The following is a 27,405-nucleotide window of genomic DNA, read 5'->3' as shown; positions in this document are numbered from 1 at the left end:
TTTGAATCTGACCCTTTCCCTCATCTCTCAAAAGAAAATAGTGTATACTGGGAACTTTTTTCTTCTTCCTTGCATCCTTATCACATCTCTCCCTCAGCCTATTTTCTTGGGCCTTGACCCCAAGATTGACTACATTCCATGGACAAGGTTTGGCTCCCTCACACTTGGGATCTTGATATTGCTGTAGAGTGATACCTATTCTCAAAGGTGCATAAATGTTTGTTTTTTGTTTTTGTTACTAGGGATTGAACTCAGGCGTACTCAACCACTGAGTCACATCCCCAGCCCTTTTTTTGTATTTTATTTAGAGACAGGGTCTCATTGAGTTACTTAGTGCCTCTTTTTTGCTGAGGCTGACTTTGAACTTGCGATCCTCCTGCCTCAGCCTCCCAAGCTGCTGGGATTACAGGTGTGCACCACCACGCCAGGCAAAGGTGCATACATGTTTGAGGAATCAAAATAAACGTGCTTCTTCCCTTTAGCTCACTGGGCTCTTCTCTCCCCAGGAAACTCTGGATTCAGGAAGGACCATCTGCCTTCATGAAGGGAGCAGGCTGCCGGGCTCTTGTCATAGCACCCCTCTTTGGGATTGCCCAGGGTGTCTATTTCATTGGAATAGGAGAGCATATCTTAAAGTATTTTGAGTAGCTGCAACTGGATCATAGTCCCTTATTTGCTACCACCTCTCTAGCCTGTTTCACTAGGGTATGGGGTAAAGGTGGCCCCCACATTGTATTTTGGCCTCTAACTTGTAGTGCTACCTCAGTCTCAGAAAAAACAACCCTATTTTAATAAGGCAGATTCAGTGTATCCTTTTTCTCCCTTCATTTCCTTGCTACCAGGGACCCTCAGGAACACCTGATCACCTAATTCTTAGTACTATCACCTAATATTTAGTACTATTCTTAGTACTCACTTTTGAATTACAGACCTTCACAGACAGTAAAGACAGAAGGGCTGTTTCTGCAATTTAACATTTCTATTTCACAAACTTATTATACTTGAGTCAGTTTGAAGACTTAGTTTTGTTAAATAATTTAGTTAGTCCAAGCACTGATGATGAAGAAAAGGAGGATCAAGTCCAATAGCTGAGGTACAGCTCAGTGGTAGAGCACTTGCCTAATGTGTGAGGCCATGGGTTCCATTATCAGCACCACAAACAAGAAAAGTCCAATGGGGACAAAACCAGCACCTTGGTTGAACCAGGCACCCACTTGCACATTACAGATGGCTAAGTGGACCTAACTGAACAGCGTGGTCAAGTCCAGACAGCTATCCTGCCCCCAAATCCTTCTCCTGGAGCATGGATTCTCACAGACCTTTCCCAATGGCTGTACATGGGGACCATATGAAATAAAGGTGAATGGTTAAAATCTTGTCTTGTAGTAGTGGGTGTAGGAGACAGGCTGTAAGAAGTAGTGTCTAATCTTTCCTTCTGTATCCAGTTTAGAACTAAACTAGTTTCTAGAGCACTACAGCAGGTCACTACCATTCTTCAAACTGTTACTCCTGTCATGGGAATGGAGAATAGTCAGAAGAACACTTTCTTTTATGTTTAAGTCCTGACCCTCTCTACCCTTTATGTTGAGGAGCTAAGTCATCTGTGACAAGAGTTCTCTTCATGGGCTTCAATTCCTTCCTCTATAGGGGGCTACAGAAATAATATCACAGAAATGAGGACAAGTCCTAATAAAGAAAAAATACCTATTCAAATAACTGGTATGTACATTAGTCCCCACCTAATAAAACTTGGGTCAAGGAGGGAAGTGAATGGTGCTGAAATGGTCAGGCACAGTGGTCTCAGTTGAAAAGGGCTACCCTCCAGACAGACCAAGTCAAAATGCCAGCTGTGCCACTACCAGCTACAAGCCCTTTGGGCAGCTCTCGGCTGAGGACAAAATACAGAATTGTTGAGTGGCAGGAATGAAGAGAAAGATCTCTAAAAGGGTTTAGCCTAGCACTAAATAGTCCCCCCTTCTCCCCCAAAAAACTCTGCCCAAAGTAATAAAGTGATTTCCTCAATAAAGTTCTACAACCTATGGGCTGGGGTGTGGCCCAACTGTAAAGCATGTGCTTACCATTTGTGAGGCCCTGGTTTCCATATAGCACAAAAAGCGGGAGTGGGGTGTTATATAACCCTTCAGAAGGCAGGTAATACTGAACACCTGTTTGTTTGCTGTGTGCGCCGGCTCATATGGAGAAGCTTTAAAAAACATGGTGATATTAGGTCTTGTAAAATGAGCAAGAAGCCCCAGAGGACTGGAGGGTTAATGATTCCAAGTTCTGACAACTGTGAATTATCGAATGCTATAGGATTTTGGAAAATATTTCTAGGTTCCTCAGTACAATTTTTTCTTTCTTTCTTTCCTTTTTTTTTGAGACAGGATTTCACTGCATTGTTAAGGCTGACCTTGAACTCCTGGATTCAAGTGATCCTCCTGCCTCAGCCTCCAGAACAGCTGTGCTCATCAGTGCACCCAATCTTCACTCTCTCAAACCACAAACTTGTAGTATCATTCATAAGAAATTATAAATTATCTGAGCATAGTGCACAAATATAATCCCAGCCACTTGGGACCTGAGCAGAAGGACTCTTAAGTTCAAGGTCAGTCTAGGCAACTCAATGAGACCCTATCTCTCAAAAATTTTGTGTGTGGTGGCACATGCCTGTAATCCCAGAAACTTGGGATGATGAGACAGGAGGATCCCAAGCTTGAGGTCAGCCTGGGCAACTTAGTGAGACCCTGTCTCAAAATAAAAAGGGCTGGGGATTAACTCAGAGGTAGAATGCGTGCCTAGCATGTGCAGGTCCCTAAGGTTTGATCCCTAGCATGATACACGCAAAAATAAATTACAATTAAATCCACATAAATCTTTTGTTTTAATAAATAATGAATATTCATTGCTTAGATTCTTAAATCACATTTACAGATGAAGAAAAATTCTAGGCCCAAAGAATACATGCCCCATACCTAAAGAGCAAGGATCACCATGCATATCACTGTGTAGATTAGGTAATTAGAACAGTAAAAAGAACAGGAGACTTGGTGTAGTCCATGCAGTACCATCTGACCCCTCCTCTTCATGCTACAGAACCAAATAAAAGCTGTGGTACCTGAGACAAATTACTGTGGGTCCTGATCACACTTAGGAAACCTCCAGTTGTTAACATTAGGCCAAGGATATTAGCTACAGAAGGATATCCACTGACAAATATAATAGCAGAACAACAAAGAAGAAGCTACATAGACGATCTTGCTTCTCAGAGGTACAGTAGTAGATTAATTTCACCTCCCAAGGGCTTAGTCCATAAACTTCCTATTGGCATTTGCACCAAACAAGGCTCCTCGTACTTCAGGCATCATCTGTGAAGAAAAAAATTTAAGTGTCATCAATTGGGAAACTTGTCAAAAACCTCCCATCTTAACCACATCAAGAAAGTTATTAACCTCTAAATGGTTGAGGAGGTGATCACAAAGCTAAATGCACCACATCTGCCTTCACTTAATGATGCACTTTAACTGAACTAATCACAAATATGGGGTGCAGACTGACTGCTTACAAAAAAAAAAAAAAGTAAAAATATGAAAAATCTGAAGTCATTTCTAAGACCTGTTATATTGTGATCTAAGAAGATAGACCCATTAACATTATTACCTCATAATTCTGGATATCTACATTTCTTTCTTACAACAAACATTTATTAAGTGCATACTATGTGACAGAAGGAACCACACATAATATTTAAGATACAAGTCTTTGCTGAAGCATTCCTTACATCAACTAACAATTCTTAGGATTTAACCTCAAACTTCTAAAGCTGTGCTATCTGATATGGTAGCATATTTGAAAAGTGTGTACTGGTGAGACTAAGGAATTCCAGGGACAGAACTCAGGGCCTGGTGCATGCTAGGCAAGCACTCTACCACTAAGCTGCACCCTCAGGCCCTAAGGTTGTAATCTTAATTTAAACATTCATGGCTACCATACTAGGCTACACACCTCTAATGTTTAAATTACCAGAAGATGACACACAAGGACAAAGTGCTTTGGCTATGAAACAAGGAAGCAACCAAGAGCAAGGAAGCAAGTCCAGAGGAGATTAGCCCAGCATTGTACAGCAAGTGGGATTTTCCTGGTTTGTTTCCTAGAGTTCATTTGTGCAAACATGGAAAGATCTGAGTAGTCAGCAGACATATAATTCCTTTAAACAAGTATTTACTTGTTTCATGGATAAAGAACCCGGCATAAATGGGCTAAAGAGCTGAACAGACACTTCTCAGAAGAAGATATACAACTGATCAACAAATATATGAAAAAATGTTCAACATCTCTAGTAATTATAGAAATGCAGACCAAAACTAAGATTTCATCTCATGCCAGTGAGAATGGCAGCTATTATGAAGACAAACAAGAATAAATGTTGGCGAGGATGTGGGGGGAAAGGTACACTCATACATTGCTAATGGGACTGCAAATTGGCGCAGCCAATCTGGAAATCTGGAGATTCCTTAGAAAACCTGGAATGGAATCACCATTCGACCCAGCTATCCCACTCCTTGGTCTATACCTAAAGGACTTTAAAACAGCATACTACAGTGACATAGCCACATCAATGTTTATAGCAGCACAATAACAATAGCCAAACTGCAAACAACCTTGATGTCCTTCCATAGATGAATGGATAAAAAAAAACTGTATTATATATACACAATGGAATATTACTCAGCAATAAAAGAGAATAAAATTATGGCATTTCCAAGTAAATGGATGGAGTTAGAGAATATCATGTTGGGGCTGGGGTTGTGGGCAGTGGTAGCACGCTTGCCTAGTATGCATGAAGCACTGGGTTTGATTCTTAGCACCACATACAAATAAATAAAATGAAGGTCTGACAACAACTAAAAAAATAAAAAGAAAAAAATAAAAAGAATATCACGCTGAGCGAAGTAAGCCAATCCCAAAAAACCAAAGGCCAAATATTTTCCCTGATTAAGTGGATGATAATCCATAAGGACAGGGCAGCGGGTGGGAGGTATGGGATGAGTGGAAAAACTATGGATTGGCCAAAAGGGAAGGAGGGGAGAGGAGGGTATAGGGGGATAGGAAAGATGGTGGAATGAGACGGACATCATTACCCTAGGTATTTGTATGACTGCATGAATGCTTTGACCCTACTTGTGCACAACCACAAGTGAAAAATTGTGCTCCAATTGTGTACAATGAGTTGAACAGCATTCTGCTGTCATGTATAAATGATCAGTACAAATAAATTAACAAATAAATAAATAAAAAGAATCCTAGATAAATAGAACCCTGGTTCTGATCCCATATGAGTCCTATTTCCTCAGTAAATGCTGGTGCATGCTGAATCCTTATTCTCTAAGAAAAAGTAAAAAAGTGGAAAGTGACAAATCCCAAATACCAGTGCATGGACATGTGTTCTCTGCACCACTTCAAAGAACAGTAGAGCAGGTAACAAGAAGTTTTCCCATCCTCACCTGCTGGGCTATGAGATCCAGCCGGCTTTCCAGGGTGTTGGAAACCTTTATTTTACGATCCCCATTATAGATCTCAACTCCACCAGCTCTATAACAAACACAAGAAATAACAATTTTTACAGATTTGAAGAAGACAAAAACACATGGTTTGCTTACATCATTCTCTGAGAGGAAGGCCGCTTGAGGGTGTGTGGTGTGTGCAAAATGATCAACAGGCTTAATGTTAATTCAAAACACTTCTGAGGGGCTGGGATTGCCTGGCACAGGCGAGGCACTGGTTTCAATCCTCAACACCGAATAAAAATCAATAAAGGTATTGCATCCATCTATAACTAAAACAAAAATATTTAAAAAAAAAATGCTTCTGAGGATTTCAGGTCTTTGTGGTGTTAATACAAGTGACTGCTCTGTGCCTGATTCTTATACAGCATCCAATTCTAACAGCTATCCCTTCCTAAAAAATGAAAAGGGGAAGATATTATCTCAATAGAGTCAATAGGGTCTATTGCTGAGACCAAGTCCTCATTAAAAAAAAAAAAAAAAAAATTGGGGGGACATGGGAGAGTATACTGCGGATTGAACTCAGGAGCGTTCTACCTCTGAATGAAATACCCAGCCCTTTTTATTTAATTTTTGAGACAAGGTTCAGCCTGGCCTTAAACCTGCTACCCTCCTATGTCAACCTCCCTAGTGTCTGGGATTACGGGTGTGTACCACTAGGCCAACTGCATCTGAATTTTTAAAGTCCAGAGGCTGCTAATTACCAGGCAACATTGGTAAGGCAATACTCTTAACTATGTGTTTCTCTGAAAGACACTCTGACTACATTCTGCCAAACCTCGGCCCAAAGCCACACTTCACTTACTATTCCTTTCTTCAGTTTTAGCACTTAAAGCTATAAAGTAAACAGGCCAAGCACCCTCTGAGAATGAAATTCATTTACTATATCACTTTATTGTATCAATTTTTTCTTGAAATTAGCAGGCTATCAGACAAGATTAGGAAAGGTTTTACAAACCTCCTTTTGAAAATTTTGATGGATAAGGGGGCCTTAATTATTTTACTTGCACCTCCTTCCTGCATTTCCATTTGTTTCATCTATTTTTGGTTTCTCTAAACAGCCTGTATTCTTCATGAGGATACGATGGTTCCTTGCTAAAATCCTGACCCATTGTCTACAATACAATTCTTTGTCCCATTGGAGGAGTGAGGGAGAGGACTGAGAATATGCCAGGCATCTCCTAAAGGTCAGCATGGGCTTCTCCTGTGTCACTGCATCTTCCTGTGGACCTTAAAGAAACTTTGGTATACTCTTTATTTCATAAACCAGGAGACAGGCTTACTTTCAAAGACTGAGTTAGATAATGGAGTAACTGTCCTGATAATATTCAAAATACCACTTCACACTGAATATGTCTACAGTCCTGTATCTGCAATACTAAAATCCAAAAGCTCTGAAAACAAAAACTATCCAGTCATGTGACTCTAGAACTGGAACTATCTTTTAGTCAATTTATCACCAACAACTGCAAAATGTTCGTTCTTCACAGTTCTTCCTATTCCACTTGGAAACACTAGTGCACCTGATCATGGGGCAATGCCTCAGACGCTGGTGGGGGATATTACAGAACAGTATTTTTCTAAACACATCTGTCTCCAAAGGAACAATGATCTTTTATTTTTGCTGTTTTTGTTTTGCATGCTAGGAATGGAACAGGGATCTTTAATAAGTAAAACCTGTTATTTACGAGCCCCTGAACTAGTGTTAACCTGCCCTGCATGTTCAGTTTCCACAGCACTGTACCAGGCATTGTGCTCATTTATCCAAGCACAGTATCTCATTTAACAATGATGTCAATTAAAAAAACCTGGCTAGGGATATAGCTAAGTTGGTAGAATGCTTGTCTTGCATGCACAAAGCCCTGGGTTTAATCCCCAGCAAAAAAAAAAAAAAATCCTGGCCACGCGCAGTACCATACCCCTATAATCGTAGCAACTCAGGAGGTTTGAGACAGGAGGATCGAGAGTTCAAAGCCAGCCTCAGCAATGGGGAGATGCTAAGCAACTCAGTGAGATCCTGTCTCTAAATAAAATACAAAATAGGGCAGGGGCTGTGGCTCAGTGATCAAGTGCCCCTTAGTTCAATCCCTGGTACCAAAAAAAAAAAAAGACTCAAACCAACCCAACCTTCTACCCTTCCTCAGAGTTTCTATACCTACCTCAACTGCATGAAGTTTTCTAGGGACACTTGCCTGGGTCTGTCATTCCCTCATAGTCTGCAGAAGTACTGATGTCACTTGAACCTAATTATTAGCACATGCAATAATCATAGTTTTTTATATTCTTTCCTTTTTGGCAGTGCTGAGTATTGAACCTAGGGCCTCATGCATTCTTAAACAAGTGCTTTACCACTGAAATACATCTTCAGCCTGATTCTTGTTTTGGTAACAATTTAGTAGTAAGAACTCTCTTCCTCAGCATCCAATTCATAGATACAGACCCAGCTATAAGTTTGGGTTACAGTAATAGTATTAGAAAATAGTATTTTCTTTAGGATGAATGAAGTAACCACAGACTTTTAGAGTATACTAGCTGGTTAACAAAGAAGAGCAGAGCATTTCCAGAGAAAACAGCAGCATTCATAACACCACCTCTGGCTGCGAGTGTGCTAGAGAAAACACACTTTTAATTTTGGTCCTGGGGATCAAACCCAAGGCCTTGCACATGCTAAGCATGCAATTTCTTACTATCCCTCCAATCAAGCATGTTTAAATGCTTTTTAAAAGCACTTTAAATACTTAAAGAAAGCACTTAAATATGCTTTTAAAAAGACCCAGTGTAAAGAACATTCTTGCAGTGAGATTCTAGATGTTAACAGCAGGAATACTCCTTACATTTCCTCAGGCAGGTAAGCCTCCTGATCAATTTGGACATCAACATCCTTCTTGGTGGCAATTTTGTACATAGGAATAGCTTTCTGCACTGCAGCCTGAAAAGAAAACAACAACAACCAAAAAAAGGTTTTAAGAAAACTGTTGAACAGGTACACCACCACCTGCAAATCAACAGCCTATACAAATAAGGATATTCCTATTTACTCCAAGTGAAAAATATACGCTCTGCAAATGAAATGTAAAATAGTGCCACCTATAAGGAAGAATGAGATTAACTGAGAGCCTGAATGCAGGAGGGAAGAGATATGAGCAACTTTTGTGAATAACTGATGGACACAGGTGTGAAGTGTGGGAAGATAAGAGGAAGATGGTATCACTCCAGCCAAGAGCATCAGGAAGAGGAGTGGGATTTGGCTGTTAAGAGTTTCAAATGGCAGATGCAAAAGATCGGACAACAGTCTACACAAGAAAGAGTGGTATCATTCCACATCCATTAGGATGGCTTTATAGAAAAAATAAAAATAAAAAAACCAGCCATGTGCAGTGGTAGTATGCACCTGAGGTCCCAACTAATAGGGAGGATGAGACAGGAAGATCACTTGAGCCCAGAAATTCAGGGCCAGCCTAGGCAAAGAACAGTTTCAAAATAAACAAACAAAAAACACCCCAAAGCAGAAAGTGTGTTAATGAGGATGTGGAAAAAATTAGAGCCTTTGTGCACTATGGGGGAGAGAATATAAAATGTAGCAGCTGCTTAAAACTCTGCAGTATAGGGGCTGGGGTTGTGGCTCAGTGGTAGAACATTCACCTAACTTGCGTGAGGCACTGGGTCTGATCCTCCGCACCACATAAAAATAATAATGAAATAAAGATATATTAAAAAAAAACCTCTGCAATACTTTCTCAAAATTACCTTATTATCTATCAATTCCATTTTCTCGGCAACAATAATCACAAAAGGTAAAACAACCCATGTGTCTATCAATGGAGGATGGATAAGCAAAATATAGCATATACATTTTTAAAATATTTTTAGTTGTAGATGGACACAATACCTTTTTTGTTATTCAGTTTTATGTGGTGCTTGGGACTGAACCCAGGGCCTCACACATGCTAGGCAAGTGCTCTATCACCCTAGCCCCCAGGCATATACATTTGATGGAATATTATATAGTTTTAGAGAAGGGATCCAGCAACTTAGGAGGCTGAGACAGGAGGATTGCAAGTTCAAAGCCAGCCTCAGTAAATTAGTAAGGTCCTAACCAATAGTGAGACGCTGACTCAAAAAATCAAAAGGACTGGAGATGCAGTTCAGTAGTTAAGTACTCCTGGGTTCACTCTCCAGTACCAAGAAAAGAGAGAGAGAGAGAGAGAGAGAGAGAGAGAGAGAGAGAGAGAGAGAAAGAGAAAAATAGAGAATGGAATTCTGACACATGCTACAATACAAGTGACACTTGACAACATTATGCTAAATGAAATGAACCAGTTACAAAATGACAAATAGTGAATGGTACCACACACATGAAGTAAATAGAATTCAGGAATGAATAGGGCAAATGGGGAGCTATTGTTTACTGGGTACAGAGCTGCACAGAGGAAGATGAGAAAATTCTGGAGATGCACAGTGCTGATGGTTGCATGATAATGTGAATGGACTAAATGCCACAGTTCACTGGGAGAGAAGATGAAAATGGATTTTTACTGCTATATTACAATTTGATAGTCAAACAATTACTGGAAAGGCCAGACCTGAACCCTATTGTGTTAGATATGTAAATATTTTCATGAAGAAATTAAAGAATTTCAATTTTTTTCTGATGTTACTAGTTGAACCAACTGATGTAGATATTCAAGAATTCCCTGCTCTTTGTAGCTAATATAGCATCAGTCTGGAGAGCTAATAATTGACAGTGTAAGTTTTAAGAAAACACTTGGTTGATACCCAGTGTCATCTACTTAAGGTTAGCTGGCAACTTTAGACCGACCTCCTTAGAATGACAGACCCTTAGTAAACTCTCCACTCTAATGTCTAGTCCTCTGGTTTAGAGGTTCATAATGACATGTCAGCACAAACATGGATACATGACAAACTAGAACTATATAATTCATTACAGTAGCAAAGATGTACCTAAGGAGAACGAATACCTATGTTCCCTCAATGGCATACTTTCTTTCCTAGGAGACAAGTTACTTAGGGAGACAAATTATACTATGAATGCATGGATATTATTATAAATGTATTGGTGTGTTCTAAGAAATGCAGTTGCCAAGGGACTCAGCAAGTCCTTGCCCTAAAGCAAGCTACATGGAAGAAAAATGATAATCAGATGAGCAACTTGGTGATACTATCTGAGGTGACCAACCTCTCTTCTTTCTCTGAGTATGTGAATACATTTAATTAGGTTATAGCCAGGCCTTGTGTAGGGCAGTAGGCTGCCTCCTGAAGAAGGCACTGCCTGTCTTTGCTCCAATCCAGGAGGCGCAGCTTTTATTATTTGATTTTAGGATCACAGTACTTATAAGTTCCCAGAAAAGTAAGAAGGTAAGGACTTTTATATGTTTATATGTTCAAAAAGTGACTCTCCTGTTCATTGTTGAATGTGCTAAAAATGAAGGCTTTTGCAATTAAATTGAAATTTGCCCACCTCCAAGAAAAAAAAAAAAAAAAAAAGGAAGAAGGTACTAGCTTGGATGGCAACTCAACCTTTCTTAAGAAACTAGATGCTGAACTAAAATTAACATACAATGTGGTAAAATTCCTCTAATCCCCCAAATTCAGCTATTATTAGACCACGCATTTCATCACAGAATTTTGATCTTTTTAAAAAATTTTCTCTTCTTCAGCTAAGTTCTTTACCTTTACTAGAGGAAAATCTTGTTTTCTGCAACGAACAATCATTCGGGGCTCCAACAACTGGTACAAACCCTGTAAGAAACAATCAGATGCTATTGGAGGAAAACACAAACTAAAAGCAACAGCAAAACAATGTTTCTAAAATTCTTTCATCAAGTAAGGAACAATGTCTCCTGATAAGACAGCACAGATAGTATGAGAGAACATGGAGGGAAAATTCCAATTATTGCAAATCAGATAAACTGACAATCTGGTACTTAAATTCAAATTCATATGCTAGTCTTTTTTTTAATGTTTTATTTATTTTTATGTGGTGCTGAGGATTGAAACCAGGGCCTCGCATGTGCTAGGCGAGAGCTCTACTGCTGAGCCACAACTTCAGCCCCCAAATGCTAGTCTTATCAATTGGATAGGGGACAATATTTTGTGATTAACATAAGTAAAATAAGGAATCACCACCTAGGACTAAGCAATTTCACCTGAAGCAAATACTTTAGTAGTAAAAATCAAACAAAGCAAGTTTAAAGCTGAAAGCAAATTTGACCCTTTGAGTAAAATATGGTTTTGAATAAGACCATATAAAAGAAGAGTAAGATGGGCTGGGGTTGTGGCTCAGTGGTAGAGTGCTCGTCTACCACATGTGAGGCACTTGGTTTGATCCTCAGCACTACAAATGAGTAAAATAAAGGTATTGTATCCACTGAAAACTAAAAAAAAAAAAAAAAAAAAAAAAAAAAAGAAAAAAGAATAGTGAGAGTGCTACTTTAAACACACATTTTAGACAGGTAAAAAGTAAAAGGAAAAAATGCTAGGATAGAAAAAACAGAGCTGATCTTTAAAGAGGTCCTATTCGTTTTCTCAGAACTGTGGCTGTAAATGGTAGATATGGCCTGTAAGTATACCTGGAGGACCAGTCCATCCAGTAGCACTTGGTACCTGGTTGTATCTTTTACCACTTTGCTGAGTCTCTGTTTTGCTTCGTTCAGTAAGTCCTACAAAGAATGGCAAAGAAAAAAGTTATCTATACATCAAGGCTGGTAAATGCCCATCATGTCACATTTTATTGCTGGGTTTTCATTTAATACACACTCCAAGATAGATTTTTGTCTAGTATATTTGACTATAGCAAGAGGTCTTTATAGCTTATTTTACTTAATGTAATCTTTGGAAAGTTATGGTTTTTCTTGGTATTTTAAGGAGGAGAGATATGCACCCCTAGTGGCAAATCAAGTTTTGGGGAGATGGTGGAGAGTAGGGAAGTTGGAGCCAGCCCAAAACCATATCCCTTTTAAGAATTACCGACTAACATACTCCCACAGTGAGCTCTTGCTCCACACATGAGTGCCCAGCTAGCTGTAAGTGTATTTTAATTTTTACCCAGGTCTATCACAAGAAGAAATGGTAGGGGGAAGGGAACTGACATTTCCTAAAAAAGTACTAAATGCCAAGTGTTATGCTAGAGGATTTAAATGTGCCCATTCTCATTAGATCCTCTTTACCAAATATCTGTTTTGTTGTTGTTTTTACATATATATATATATATATAAACTTGTTCTAATTAGTTACACATGACAAAATGCATTTTGACACATCCTACATAAATGGAGCATAACTTCTCATTTGTCTCCTTGTACATGAGGCAGAGTTACACAGGTCATGTAATCATATATACATTTAGGGTAACAATGTCTGATTTGGTCTACTATCATTCCTACCCCCATACTTCCTCCCCTCTTTTCACTCCCTTCTGTCTAGTCCAAATTACCTGTATTCTCCCCACCCGCCTTATTGTGAATTAGCAACCGCATATCAGAGAAAACACTTGGCCTTTGGTTCTTTGGGATTGGCTTATTTTGCTTAGTATAATATTCTCTAGTTCTATCTATTTACTAGCAAATGCCAAAATTTCATTCTTCTTTAAGGCTGAGTAATAATCCAATGCGTATGTACACTACAGTTTCTTTATTCATTCATATTTTGAAGGGCACCTATGTTGGTTCCAGTTTAGCTATTGTGAATTGAGTTGCTATACACATTGATGTGGCTGTGTCGCAGTAGTAGTTGATTCACTACTACTACTGTAGTATGCTGATTTACGTCCTTTGGGCATAAACCCATGACTGGGTCAAATGGTGATTACATTCCAAATTTTCTTAGGAATCTCCATTCTGCTTTCCATAGTGGTTGCAGCAATTTGCAGTCTCACCAACAATGTATGAATGTACATTTTCCCCCATATCCTTGCCAACATTTATTGTTGCTTATATTCTTGACAGCTGCCATTCTGACTGGAATGGGATGGAATTTCAGTGTAGTTTTAACATGCATTTCTCTAAGTGCATGTTCAATTTTTTATATATATTTATTGATCAATTGTATTTCTTCTATGAAGTATCTGCTCATTCCTTTGCCCATTTATTGATTACTCTTTACCAAATATCTTAACATACAAAAGTGGAAATTTGGGGTCAGAAACAATAATTTAGGCAGAGCTAAAATTTAAACTCAAGTTTCAATAACTTATCAGCCCCAAGTTCTTCTATAACTACTTTCTCTAAGGATGTACTATTATTTTAAGAGCAGCTTATAAATTAGGTCAATTAATTCAAGTTGCAAAAGGAATTAATCCATTGAAAGGGAATCAACTACTGACTACTGTGATACTGGGAATCCAACCCAGGGTCTGTTACATACTTCACAAGTCCTCTACCAGAGGTACATCTACGTAGGTCTCAAGTGAATCTGTGATTGCCCTGCCCTGACCTAACAAGAAGCCGAGATTATGCAAGTGTGCTACCACACCAAGCAACTAAAACTCAATATTTTAGTGAAAAGATAGGTTGCAATTGTCTTGAACTAGTAACATATTATAGTCAACATCTCCCACAAAAGCACTCTAATCCTTTGATGTCCTAAAGGGATAAACTATTCCCATGTGGTAGGATGAATTAACAACGAGATTTTCTATTTTCCCACATTCCTAAAGCTTAAAAGCAGATAAACTACTCTAATTGGGGCCACTTTCTTTATGAGAGTTAAATCAATATGTCATCAGTCCTTTACACTTAACAGCTGACACATTTCCATCTAATGGTTTCCCATCCCTCGAAATATATCCAAAAGTGAGCTGGTTATTTCTCTTAACAAAACATCTTGTCGTCCTGACTTTCCATTTTTGGTAATGGAAACATCATTCTCTTGATTATTCAGGAGTGAAATTCAGAACTTAGTGCTGGACTTGGAAGTGGTTGATGTCTGGCAAGTCTTCCTGTAATATGTGCCTCACCTCACCGCCACCATGCTTTTTGTTTTTGTTGTTTTGGTACTGGGAATGGAACCCAGGAGCATTATACCATTGTGTTTCTTTAACTGTGTAAGACAATAGTGTGTCTTCCATTTATTTAGGTTTTATAGCTTTACTTCATATAGGTCTTACAATCCCAGGGAATCAGGATGCAAAGGCAAGAGGATCAAAAGTTCAAGATCATGTCTCAAAATTAAAAAAAAAAAAAAAAGGTATAGGATATTGGAGATGTGGCTCAGGGGTTAAGCATCCCTGAAACCAAAACCCAAACCAAACCAAAACAAAAACACACACAAAAAAACCTTCTAGACCCCTTTCAATTAAGTAATGTTTCTACAGGTTTCTGCCCTCTTCCTTGAATAACTATAAAACTTTCCCAATGGTATTCTTGTTTCTAAACTCTTCCTTAGCCTATATAATAATATTATGATCCTATTTATGAAATTGTCCACAAAATAAAACAAAAACTCCAATGGCTTTTTACTGAAAATAGGGACCACACTCTTGGCCTTGTATTCATGATCCTATCTATATTCAATCCATCTTCCCTTTTGAGCCTTACATATTATGTACAGACCACTCTGTTGTTGCCCTATGATCCAGTAGAGCCGCTCTTAGATTAGAAGGTCATTGAAGTCAGGGCTTGTCTCTTATTCTTATTTGTATTTATTATTAATACCTCATATAATGATTTGCTGAACAATTGTATTCTCTCTAAAAATCACTCAGCAACTCATATTTTTATGGTTCTGGGATTGAACCCAGGGCACTACACTAGCTAGGCAACTGCTCTGCCACTGAATTACATCCCCAGCCCTTTCCTCATTTGATTTTGAGATAAGGTCTTGATAATTTGCCTATACTGGCCTTGAACATATGATCCTCCTGCCTCAGCATTCCTAGCAGCTGTAGTTACAAGTTTGTACCACCACACCTTGGCTAACATTTATAATTTTATAAGTAATGGGGCTAATTACTCACAGTGATAAGGTCATCTCTTGCTCGGAGGACTTTGAGCCTTGCTTGATTCATCAAATTGGACATTTGACTGCAAAAGGTATGGGAAAACAGCATAAGAGCAGCATAAAAAAACAAACTGTGAAAAAACATACAGTTTTCTATTGTCATGTAAAATGAAGATTTGATAAACCAGTATTTTTCTTCCTAATGATCAAATAAAATCTTGAGATATATTTATCAGTTTCTACCAACTTACTTTCAAGATTAGGAAATATTTGATGAATGTCTACCAAGTGGCAAACACATTCACATCAGTTATTGCAATTTAATTTTTCAATAATCCTTAAGGTTACCATCCTCACAAATGAGAAAAAAGAAGTTAAACAATTTGCTCAAGGTCAGGTAAATAGTAGGAGGTAAAGTTAAGAACTGTACTGCAAAGCACCTGCTCTGTCCTCATCTTACTTTTTTTTGGGGGGTGGGGGTTACTTTGGGTTGAGCCCAGGGCCTCTTGCATGCTAAGCAAACACTTCACCAATGAACAATAACCTCAGCCCCCATGTTTCACTGACTTCTGAGAGCTTCTTTAGCTTAATACTAGGACCAGGATTTACTGACATTTTCTTCTGCTGCTCAATCTGTTTTTCTTTCTTCTCATAGTATTCCATAATCTTCAGTCTTTGGGTTTGTACAAGACGGCCTTTCTCAATGTTGAACTCTTCTTCTGCCTACAGTAAAATTAATTACCATTAATTCATTGACATTAGATTTTGGCAAACAGTTGTACTCTAAGCAGCTGGTAACTAGAGACACTTGCTTATGATCACTTATTCTATATCTAAAACCTAAGATTTATTGTGATGCTCACCTGCAAAGATTACTTCTAATTTATTCAAAAGGAAAGACCGATGATTTTTATTATAAATGATAAATAAGAAAATTAAAAATGTGATCAAGGAAAGCTGTACCCAGTCACAAAGTTACAAAATATATAATCAGACACAAGCTTTTGTTCACACAAAATAATAATAATAATAATAATAATAATGTATTCTTCATTTAGTCCACTTTCTTACTAGGGCTAATTTAAAAAAAAAAACAGAATTTGGGTTATTGCCTATAAAATTTGATCAAGTAACAGCCTCAGTGTCCTATGTTGTAAAATGAAATAACAAAAAGTATTCTTTTCACATGAGTTGAATATGTAAATTTAACAGCTCTAAAACAGGAATTTTACAAACAAGGGTTATTATTTTCATTAATGCAAATTACTGAGCAGTTATTTCTTTAAAATGTTATCCTGTCTGTGAGTATAGTTCAGTCACAGAACATCTATCTAGCTTGTGCAAGGGCCTGGGTTTGATCCCAGCATAGTCCAAAACAACCAACCAAATAAATAAAGTTAACTTAATGAGATGTCCACAATTTTCAAACAATAAGAAATTATGATTTTGGAAAAGTTAGCAAAAGTTGCTGATTCAGATGTTCAAGGCTTGGCACAAGTACTTGAACTTGCATGTTCTAAAATTAATTTTTTTTTTTTTTGCGGGGTGGGTACTGGGGATTGAACCCAAGGGTGCTTAACCATTAAGCCACCATCTTAACCTTTTTAAAATTTCTTAGTTTTTATAGCTGGACACAATTCTTTTATTTATTTTTATGTGGTGCTGAGGATGAACCCAGGGCTCTACAGCTAAGCCACAACCACAGCCCACCCTTTTTATTTAAATGTATTTATTTTTTTTAAAGTTTGAGACATAGTCTTGCTAAGTTGCTTAAGGCCTTGCTAAATTGCTGGGGATGGCCTTGAACTTGCAATTCTCCCACCTCAAGTCTTCTGAGGCACTGGGATTACAGGCACGCAGCCATGCCTGACTCTAAATGTTTTTATAACTTGTCTCTGTACCTATCATGGGAAATAAAGATGATGGTGTTATACAGGGTAAGACTACTTTTTCAATTTTTTTTTAATATTTATTTTTTAATTGGACACAATATGTTTTATTTTTATGTGGTGCTGAAGGCCTCGAAACTGCTAGATGAGCGCTCTACAGCTTAGCCACAACCCCAGCCCTACTTTTTCAATTTAAAAAAAATATTTTTTTGTGTGTAGTACTAGGGATTAAAACCCAGTGGTGTTTTACCACTGAACTACATCTCCATATCTTTTTATTTTTTATTTTGAGACAGATCACTAAGTTGCCTAGGTTGGCCTTGAACTTTTGATTCTCTTTCTTCAGCATTCCCAAGTAGCTGAGATTATATGCATGCACCACCATGTTGGGTAGGATCAGATTACTTTTTTGGTGGGGTACTGGGAACTGATCTCAGGGGCACTCAACCACTAAGCCACATCTGCAGCCCTATTTTGTATTTTATTTTAAAGACAGGGTCTCACTGAGTTGCTTAGCGCCTTGCCATTGCTGAGGCTGGCTTTGAAATTGCAATCGTCCTGTTTCAGCCTCTGGAGCCACTGGGATTACAGGCATGCGACACTGCACCTGGCAAGATTATTTTAAACAAGAATACAATTCCTGAAATAATAGCTGAAATAAAACTTTTTTTTTTTTGGTACTAGCGATTGAACATAGGGGTACATAACTACTGAGCCACATCTCCAGCCCTTTTTTATATTTTATTTAGAGACAGGGTCTTGCTGAGTTGCTTAGGGCCTCACTAAATTGCTGAGACTGGCATTGAACTCACAATCTTCCTACCTCAACATCCTGAGCTGCTGGAATTACAGGCATATAAAACTTTTATACTTGGCCCACAGAAAATGAGAGGAACTAGTCATACAAGAAACTGTAGTCTTGGGCTGGGGATGTGGCTCAAGCAGTAGCGCGCTCGCCTGGCATGCGTGCGGCCCGGGTTCGATCCTCAGCACCACATACAAACAAAGATGTTGTGTCCACTGAAAACTAAAAAATAAATATATATATATAAAAAAAGAAACTGTAGTCTTTCACCAGATGTGGTGGCACACGACTGTAATACCAGCAATTTGGGAGACTGAGAACGGAGGATTGCACATTTGAGGTCAGCCTCAGCAACTTAGTGAGACTTAAGCAATTCAGTGGGACCCTGTCTCAAAATAAAAAATAAAATGCTCTAAGGGATATAGCTGAGTGGGTTAAATCCCCAGAACCAAAAAAGAAAGAAACTGTGGTGTTTCTGTGACCACTAAAATAATATTAAATAGACTATCAATTATTATATATTAATGGGAGTTAAAATAATCTTTTTCCCTAAGTGATAATTCAAAGTTTCAGAGAGTTTCAGTTTTTGAGCAGGCATATACAATGCCTGAAAGTTAGCTAACAAATATAACTATAGTAGATTTAAAAGATAAAATTAAAATATTAGAAAATATTGGGCTGGGGATGTGGCTCAAGCGGTAGCGCACTCGCCTGGCATGCGTGTGGCTCAGGTTCAATCTCAGCACCACATACAAACAAAGATGTTGTGTCTGCCGAAAACTGAAAAATAAGTATTAAAAAAAAAAAAATTCTCTCTCTTATAAAAAAAAAAAAAATATATATATATATATATATATAAGAAAATATGTTTTGGGGGCTGGGGCCTTAGCTCAGTGGTAGAGCACTTGTCTGGCACACGGGAGCCACTGGGTTCAATCCTCAGCACCACATAAAAATAAATAAACAAAATAAAAGTATTGTGTACAACTAAAAAATAAATTTTTAAAAAAAAGGAAGAAAGAAAATGTGTTTTGATAATATTTTAAATGCCTATTATGATTATATTTAAGGAAAATAAACACTTGATACACTGTTAAGGAACGTAAGTTGATATAAACAATGTACAACTGGAAATTTTGCTTTTTTTTTTTTTTTGAGATAGGGTTTTGGTCTTACTATACTGCCCAGGCTGTTATCAGACCCCTGGGCTCAAGTGATCCTCCTGCCTCAACTTCCCAAGTATCTGCAACTACAGACAAATTTCACTTTGCCTGTAACTACCTCATAAGAATTTTAGATGCTGACTAAATGTCACCTTTGTTATATACAATGGCTTTCATTTTAATGTTACTTACAAACTTTACTGCAATTATGAATTACGGATTCCATAAGAAAATTAAACCATGCATTAATTTTCTACCCCTATGATAAAATTTCAGGTCACTTATTAACAATCAGAACAACTACAAAGGAAAATTTATTTATTTCTTTAACATTAAAGACATTATTCTTTTTTTAAGACTTCTTTTTTTAATTATAGATGGACACAATACCTTTATTTTATTTATTTTTATGTGGTGCTGAGGATTGAACTCAGTGCCTCACACATGCTACCACTGAGCCACCACCCCAGCCCACAGACATATATTCTTATTAGTGCTTTGCAATTTGGTGCTAAATAATTTTATTATATTATTGCTTAGTAAAGCAAAACAGTATGAAACTTTGATGATTTCTTAAAACTAGAAAATGGATCTTACCTTTGCATCTATTTCTTCTGCTTTCTCATTGGCTTCTTGTTCAATAAAAGCCATCATGTGCTTTATCTATAAAGAAAAATAATATTTTTAATTTGACGGGAAAAGAAAATGTATCTTTTCTGATTCATTCAATAACCATTTATTGAATGCATATCATGTGCCAGAAGTGGAGTACATGAATAAATGAGACAGTTTCTGCTCTTAGGAAGGCTTATAATCTGGAATTTATTTTAGCAAATGAACAAGATACAATATTCAACAACACAGATAAACTGGACATAATTCTACTGCAAGGAACCTGGAATATTTGGGAGGACTCCTCTACTTCATGGCCCTTCAGTTAGCACCCTCTCTTTCTTTTCCCCATCAAAAAGCCATCTAAATTCAAGAGCTGGGAGTACAGTTCCAGTAGTAGAGCAACTGCCTAGACTTTGTTTGATCCCAAATACCACAAAGATTAAAAATGTTACCTGTATTTGCTGTCAAGTTTCTCACCTTCAACTCTCAACACTCTCCATCTGACTTCTGCCCCTCTGTGTCCACTGAAAGTGGTCTCATAAAATGATCAACAACCTCCTTGTCCTTAAATCTTGGCATTCTTTTCCTTGATTTTTCAACACCATTTGATGTGATGACTAACTCTCCTTCTTTTTTTAAAAAAATATTTATTTATTTATGTAATTGTTGATGGACATTTATTTTATTTATTTATATGTGGTGTTGAGAATCAAACCCAGTGCCTCAAACATGTTAGGCAAGCACTCTATCACTGGGCTACAACCCCAGTCCCCAACTTGCCTTCTTGAGCAATCTCTTCCTTTTGTTTCCATTACTTCCTCCTTCCCCCCCCCCAGTCTCTTTTGGGGCCACACCCTTTTTTCCCTCTGGCTCCTAGACAGCTCTTTTGGGATATCTTACTCACATAACCTAAATTCAACACATTTGCTATTAACTACTGGTCACGCCCCTCCCAACCTTCCAGGCATGAATGCTAACAAAAGACCTTTCTTCTACTACAGTCCTTATATACAGTCAATCACCAAATCCTATCAATTCTTTTTTAACAGTTTCTAAATTTGCCCATATCTCTCCATCACCTAGTCCCTTCCATTATCTCTCAGCTGAACTATTACACCAGCTTCCAAATGTCTCCCAAATGCCCCTAGTCCTGTTACCACTCTAATATAGAATGCAAAGATTTTAGAAGGTTCAGGACCTGGACTGCTTACCTTTCAAGTCTAACATGGACAAACCCTTCACTACTCACCACTCTTCAGACTTAGTTCCTATCACACTAAGCTTATTTTCAGTTACTTGAGTTTATAGTTGTCTCTTACCTCCAAGACTCCAAAATGCTCTACTTTCTACTTGAAACAACACACTTTCCTTCCCCTCTTTGTCTCAATACATCTCAAGTCTCAGCTAGCTTAACTGCCATCTCCTTTGAGATATCTTTCCTGAACCTCCCACTCCTGTGCACCTGGGACACTCTGTTCTTCCTCTACCAGAGCAGCTAAACATTTAGTCACAATTGCTTGCTTACATGTCCCCAGTCTTCAACTAAATTATGAGAGTAGGAACTTGTTACACGGTTTTGGATCACTGACATCACTGGAGAATAATGTCAACTAAAATATTCTGAGTGGAGTTTGGGATAATTGATGCCTAAACTTAAAACTCATAATGTATTGACGCTAGTGGCAGATGTAAAATATTCAAGTAAAATTCCAACCCATATAGCTAATCAAAAATTCAGTGGTAGTGGAATGACAGTTTCATTTCACAATTTCACAGGGACTGTACCTAAAAGAAGTAATAAAAAAATAAAAATAAAATAAATAAAGCCAGTGGCTATGGAGGCTGAAACAGGAGGATCACGAATTCAAAGCCGGCCTTAGCAATAGTGAGGATCTAAGCAACTCAGTGGGACCCTGTCTCTAACAAAATACAAAATAGGGCTAGGATGTGGCTCAGTAGTTGAGTGCTTGAGTTCAATCCCTGGTTAAAAAAAAAAAAAAAAAAAAAAAAAAGGGTTAAAAACTTATGTAGAATCTCCATGTTATTAATTCATTTGTTTCTTCCCCTAAAACATTAAGTTCCATGAGTATAGGGATCTTGTCTGTCATTTATACCCCAAAAGATGGATTAATCACCACAGTAAGTGTTCAACAATCATTTGCGGATGAATGAGAATCTACTGTGAGTTTTAAGCCTTCTGAGTGCAGCAATGTCATTTCCCAGGAACTTTTTAGGTTCAAATTCTGGAAACAATTTCCACAGCAACTTCTCCATGTAACACAAAGATATAAATCTAAGATACACATAGATATGTAAAAATGGAATTTTGTTTCACAATAATTAGTTATACTTTACATTACTGAATACTTAAAAATGGTTAAGATGGTAAATTCTGTTATGTGGGGTTTTTAAAATTTTTTTATTCTTTTGGTACTGGAGATTGAACCCAGGGGTGCTTTTCCAATAAGCTACATCTCCAGTTGTTTTAAGTTTTTACTTTAATACAAGGTCTCCTTAGGTTGCTTAGGGCTTCACTAAGTTGCTGAGGCTAGCCTTGAACTTGCAAGCCCCAGACTCACAAATTGCTGGGATTATGGACACCTGTGGTTGTTTGTTGTGGTTCTTGGCATTGGGGATTGAACCTAGGAGCACTTACCCACTGAACCACATTTCTAGCCCTTTTTAGAGATAGGGTCTCACTGAGTTACTTAGGGCCTTGCTAAATTTCCGAGGCTGGCTTTGAACTCACAATCCTCTTGCCTCAGCCTTTGGAACTGCTGGGATTATAGGCATGTGCCACTGCACCTGGCTGTTATATATTTTTTTAACCACAACTTAAAAAAAAAAAAAAAAAGTGAGTTGAGGGCTGGGGTTGTGGCTCAGTGGTAGAGCACATGCCTAGCATGTGTGAGGCACTGGGTTCGATCCTCAGCACCACATATAAATAAATGAATAGAATAAAGGTCCATCAACATCTAAATAAAAATTTTTAAAAATGAGTTGAGAATACATAAAGTCTTAAAAGAAAACATAGTATGATTTTAGAAGAGACAGCTTGAACTGGGGCTCAAAGGTAGAACACTTATCTAGCATGTATGAGGTCCTAGGTTCCATCTCCAGCAAAAAAAAAAAAGGAAAAACTTTATGGGGTATAGCTAAATTGCCGAGGCTGGCCTTGAACTTGTGATCCTTCTAAGTCTCCCAAGTAGCTAGGATTATAGGTATATGTCTCCATTCCTGGAACCACTGTATTCTTTTTCTTTTTTTAAAAAAATAACTTTATTTTATTTTTTTATGTGGTGCTAAGGGTTGAAACCAGTGCCTCACACATGGCAGGCAAGTGCTCTACCACTGAGCCACAATCCCAGCCCACTCTATTCTTGAGGAGCCAAAACATGATAATCAGAGTCTATGAAACAGATCAGTGCCTAGGAGAAAAAAAAGTGATAAATGAAATAAATGGGAGAAGAGAAGCCAACTACTTCCCTTTTATCTGCAATCTTTAGGTGAGAATCAAAGCATAGTGATCTTGGTTGTAAAGTAAAAGAATGTATTCATAAAGCATCTGAAGAAATCCACTTGTGCAATGGGTATGCAATCTATCCCATATATCTATGTATTCGCTGTTTATAGATATAGTATGGTTCTCCCACTGTATCTCAGACTGCTACCAAAAACCTCTCTGTTGAGTCCTCCAAATTCCTTTCTTTGGGATCAGAAAGCAGTAAACGGGGACTTTTATACCCCTGTGGCTGAACACAGAGCCACTCTACTGGAAGAGCCAAAACAGTGTGATAATGAGAGTCAATTTCATAGATAATACAATATCACACCTTGAACTATTGTGGGTAACTAATCATGAGCAACATACAGAGAAAAATCACTGTGCTTAATAATTAGACTCCACAGAATTAGAATGTATATATGGTCATGATGAAGAATGGTGTCTTCCTAAGTTCTATTTGAAACCTCTTTGAACTCATTTTGTCTGGAATTTCTAAAGTAGTTTAATTAGGATTAGGGAATGCAACCCAGGACCTACCATGCAAGAGGTACTGGATTCCATCCCGAGCCTAGGGTGGTGGGTTAGGAATTACCTAAACACAGTAATCAAAACTGATGTTTATGAATGCTACAAGATGTGGTTGGCCTCTAAATGTGAAATCTGATTCAAGCTGAATTATCTGCTTTCATCATTCACAATGGACACTCAAGTACCAGATTTGACTCGATCAGCCTAGTCTACAGCAAAAGGCACTCATTTTAACCCAGGTCAGAGAAGCCTATTTACAGTCAACCAAGGGTTCCAAGAGAAAAAGTCAATCCCTTAAAGGACATTTAACTCCACCCCTAAGGCAGAAAGACCTGACCGCTAAAAAAATACTTTTTTCCCCTTTCTGCTAACCCAGTTATCAAAGGATTTTATTCAATTTCCTTTGAAAATTTGTTAAAGTAGACAGGCGCAGTGGCACATGCCTATAATCCCAATGGCTCAGAAGGCTGAGGCAGGAGGATCCTGAGTTCAAAGCCAGCCTCAACAAAAGTGAGGCGCTAAGAACTCAGTAAGATTTTGTCTCTAAATAAAATACAAATAGGGCCGGGGATGTGGCATAGTGGCCGAGTGCCCCTGAGTTCAATCCCTAATACCAAAAAAATAAAATTAAATTAAAAATAATTAAAAAATAAAAAAAATAACCATACTCTTCAGATTAAAAAAGGGGGGGGGGTCTGGGGTTTGTGGCTCAGTGGTAGAGTGCTTGCATAGTACATGTGAGGCACTGGGTTCAATTCTCAGAACCGTTTAAAAATAAATTAATTGGGGGTGTGGCTCATTGGAAGAGCACTTGCCTTGTACATGTGAGGTACTGGGTTCAATCCTCAGCACCACATAAAAATAAATAAAGATATTGTGTCCATCTACAACTAAAAAATACTTTTAAAAAACAAGCAAACATATACAAATATCTTAATATGATAGAGAAGCAGTCAAGGAATTTAGGATTTATTCAGCACTACAATGTGCTTGGCACCTGGCCTATTCATGGCTGAGAATACAGTGAGTAAAACATACCACCCTGGGGTGGGGGACATAGCACTTGCCTAGCATGCACAAGACACTGGAATATTTTTTCTTTCTTTTCTTTTTTTACAGTACTGGGGATTTGAACCCAGTTACACTCTACCACTGAGCTACATCCCCAACCCTTTTTATTTTTTAATTTTTTGAGATGGGGTCTTGTCAAGTTGTAAAAGCTAGCCTCGAAACTTGCAATCCTCCTGTCTCTGGAGTAGACAGGCGTGTGCTACCAAGCCCATTTAGGGCCCTGAATTTGATTGCCAGCACCACAAAAAACAAAACAAAACACTGGAAATTAAATGCAGTGGTGGGGGAAAAGAAAAAATTACTTTAATCTACAATCCAAGGAAATACATTGTCTTACTTTTGCACTCCACTTTTCCTGTAGAAACCTTAGTCTTCTAAATACCACAAGGTACAATGATGGAATAAGAGGAAGAAGGGAATTAGTACTGTGAATACTAACAGCATTGTACTTCTCCACTGCATCGATTTTCCTATATTCGAATTCAAAGGTGGTGATAAATGTTCGAAAAACTTCATTTTCTACTATTTCTATTATTGTAGGAATTCTCCACAGAAGCTATTTTTTGTCATTCCTATTTCACCTTTGTGATCAGCACAAGGAAAGAGGAAAGAGGAAAACAAGGAAGGAAGGAAGGAAGGGAAAAATGAAGAACTATCTCATTCTTCTTAGGGAATATTAGGTTAGGGATAAAATGAAGAATTATTTTTAAATAAGGAAATGGAAACATCAAAGGAAAAAACATTTTATTGCTCATCTAAGAAGATTCATAAGCTACTGAGTGTGCTTTAGTCAGAGAATTTTCCTAGTACTTGGGGAAAAAAGTAGGTTCAGTTCTCCACAGATATTAAATTGCAGCCTTAAAATTTCCTTCTCTGAAAAATCTACTGGCAACACGATTATTAAACACTAGAACCCTTGTTTCAGGATATCAATTAGCAAGACCATTCCCTTGTTATAGACCTGTCAACACCACTATACTCCTAGGAGAGGCTTTTGCAGTTACAACATTCCTTTCCATTTTTCTTATTTTGAGACAAGGTTCCGGGGCTCTTACTATGTTGTCTAGGCTGGCCTGGAACTCTTAGGCTCAAATGGTGCCCTGGCCTCAGCCTCCTGTGTCAGGTATCTTAGAATACTCCTAATGCCTGCAACTTAAGGGTATGGTGCATTTTTAAAAGCTAAACAAGTTTCTCAAGATTGAGTATATTCACTTTCAAAAGTGATGTAAGTTCAAGACTTGCATGACAATTTTTTCCAAAAATCCTGACTCGCCGACCTTGTATCAAACAACATTAGGTGCTGGGGCTCATAAATTTAAGAAAAAGAGCCAGGCGTGTTGGCACATGCCGGTTTCCAGCGATTGGGGAAGCTGAGGAAGGAGGGTCATAAATTCGAGGCCAGCCTCAGCAAATTGGCGAGGCTCCCAATATAAATAAAAAGGTGTGGGGGGGCTGGGGTTGTGGCTCAGCGGTAAAGACCTCGCCTTAGCGAGTGCGAGGTCCTGGGTTCAATCCTCAGCACCATATAAAAATAAATAAATAAATAAAGGTATTAACAGCCACAACTAAAATATTAAAAAAACAAAAAAGGTCTGGGAATGCAGTTCAGTGGAAAAGACCCCGTGATTAAGAAAGAAAAAAAATCCAAGAAAACAAGATTTTTGTATTTGCATTAATATTCAAACTAGATTCGTTATGACAGAAGACACTCCTTCAAAATAAAAATTCAAAGTGCATAAAGGGAATGACCTCAAAACAACATTGAAAGCTGCTCTCCTACAACATTGTTTCTTTCCCATCATATATCGTAAGCCCTTCACTCGGGGTTAAAAACTCAAGTGAAAAGACTGTTTTCAATCTTTGCGCAGATCTCTATCCAGTTTAGTACAGTGAGTACTTAGGGACCACTAAGATGGGTGGGCAGAGCTAGGCGTGCAGACAAGCGGGCAGCACGTGGGACCCAAGCAGAAGTCACATGAGCTATGGGGCAAATCCCCCACAGAGACCACCAGGACTTTGGGTAAGGGACCCAGCTGCAGCAATCGACGTGCCTAAGGCCCAAGCCTTCTTGGAGCCGTACTCTGCCCACCTCCCCCAGGATGGCGCCTCAGATTCGTGAAACCCAACCCAGCCCCTCACCTGCTTCTGCACGTCAGCATCACTGAGAGCCATGGTGAAAGCGATGCTAGGTCGGTGGGCAACTGGCCCGAACTCAGTTAAGTAAAAGGGCGGTGGAAAAACAGGGCCAACAAAACCTGAGCAGGTTCTCTGACTTCCTTTACTTTAATAACCCTACTTCCGCTTCCTGCTA

The 27,405-nt window shown here is 38.3% G+C and overlaps 2 protein-coding genes across 11 annotated transcripts in view; one reads left to right on the top strand and one right to left on the bottom strand.

Moving 5' to 3' along the window:
* Slc25a18 (solute carrier family 25 member 18) overlaps nucleotides 1–27,405 on the top strand; it is a 49,389-nt gene that overhangs the window by 21,712 nt on the left and 272 nt on the right. For 4 of the 10 annotated variants that reach the window (XM_076853934.1, XM_076853936.1, XM_076853941.1 and 1 more), the window contains one exon: nucleotides 507–5,018. The exons of 1 other annotated variant lie outside the window; for it this stretch is intronic. In XM_076853934.1, the coding sequence (XP_076710049.1) occupies nucleotides 507–648 (142 nt within the window). In that variant the 3' untranslated portion in view covers nucleotides 649–5,018. Of the gene's footprint in view, nucleotides 1–506; nucleotides 5,019–27,405 lie in introns of those variants that run through there. 5 more of the 10 variants (XM_076853940.1, XM_076853935.1, XR_013091187.1 and 2 more) reach the window with 4 other exon arrangements.
* Atp6v1e1 (ATPase H+ transporting V1 subunit E1) lies at nucleotides 2,863–27,400 on the bottom strand. Its single transcript, XM_076853942.1, has 9 exons — nucleotides 27,234–27,400; nucleotides 19,973–20,038; nucleotides 16,132–16,241; nucleotides 15,535–15,601; nucleotides 12,152–12,241; nucleotides 11,253–11,321; nucleotides 8,396–8,490; nucleotides 5,502–5,589; nucleotides 2,863–3,365 (listed from the first exon to the last, which is right to left on the bottom strand). The coding sequence occupies exons 1-9, from the start codon at nucleotides 27,264–27,266 to the stop codon at nucleotides 3,303–3,305; spliced, it is 681 nt and encodes a 226-aa protein (XP_076710057.1). The 5' UTR covers nucleotides 27,267–27,400; the 3' UTR covers nucleotides 2,863–3,302.

Source organism: Callospermophilus lateralis, chromosome 4, assembly GCF_048772815.1.
Source record: "Callospermophilus lateralis isolate mCalLat2 chromosome 4, mCalLat2.hap1, whole genome shotgun sequence".
Classification (NCBI taxonomy): Eukaryota; Metazoa; Chordata; class Mammalia; order Rodentia; family Sciuridae; genus Callospermophilus; species Callospermophilus lateralis.
Note: the sequence above shows the minus strand (reverse complement) of the source record. Positions and strands in the feature narration are given on the sequence as shown.

Excerpts from the sequence above, each read along its gene's own strand:
- Atp6v1e1 (XM_076853942.1), bottom strand. The coding sequence starts at position 27,266 with ATGGCTCTCAGTGATGCTGACGTGCAGAAGCAG. Across the intron at positions 20,039-27,233 it reads ATGCTGACGTGCAGAAGCAG|ATAAAGCACATGATGGCTTT; the intron begins GTGAGGGGCTGG and ends TTTTCTTTATAG. Across the intron at positions 15,602-16,131 it reads ATTGAGCAGCAGAAGAAAAT|TCAAATGTCCAATTTGATGA; the intron begins GTCAGTAAATCC and ends TACCTTTTGCAG.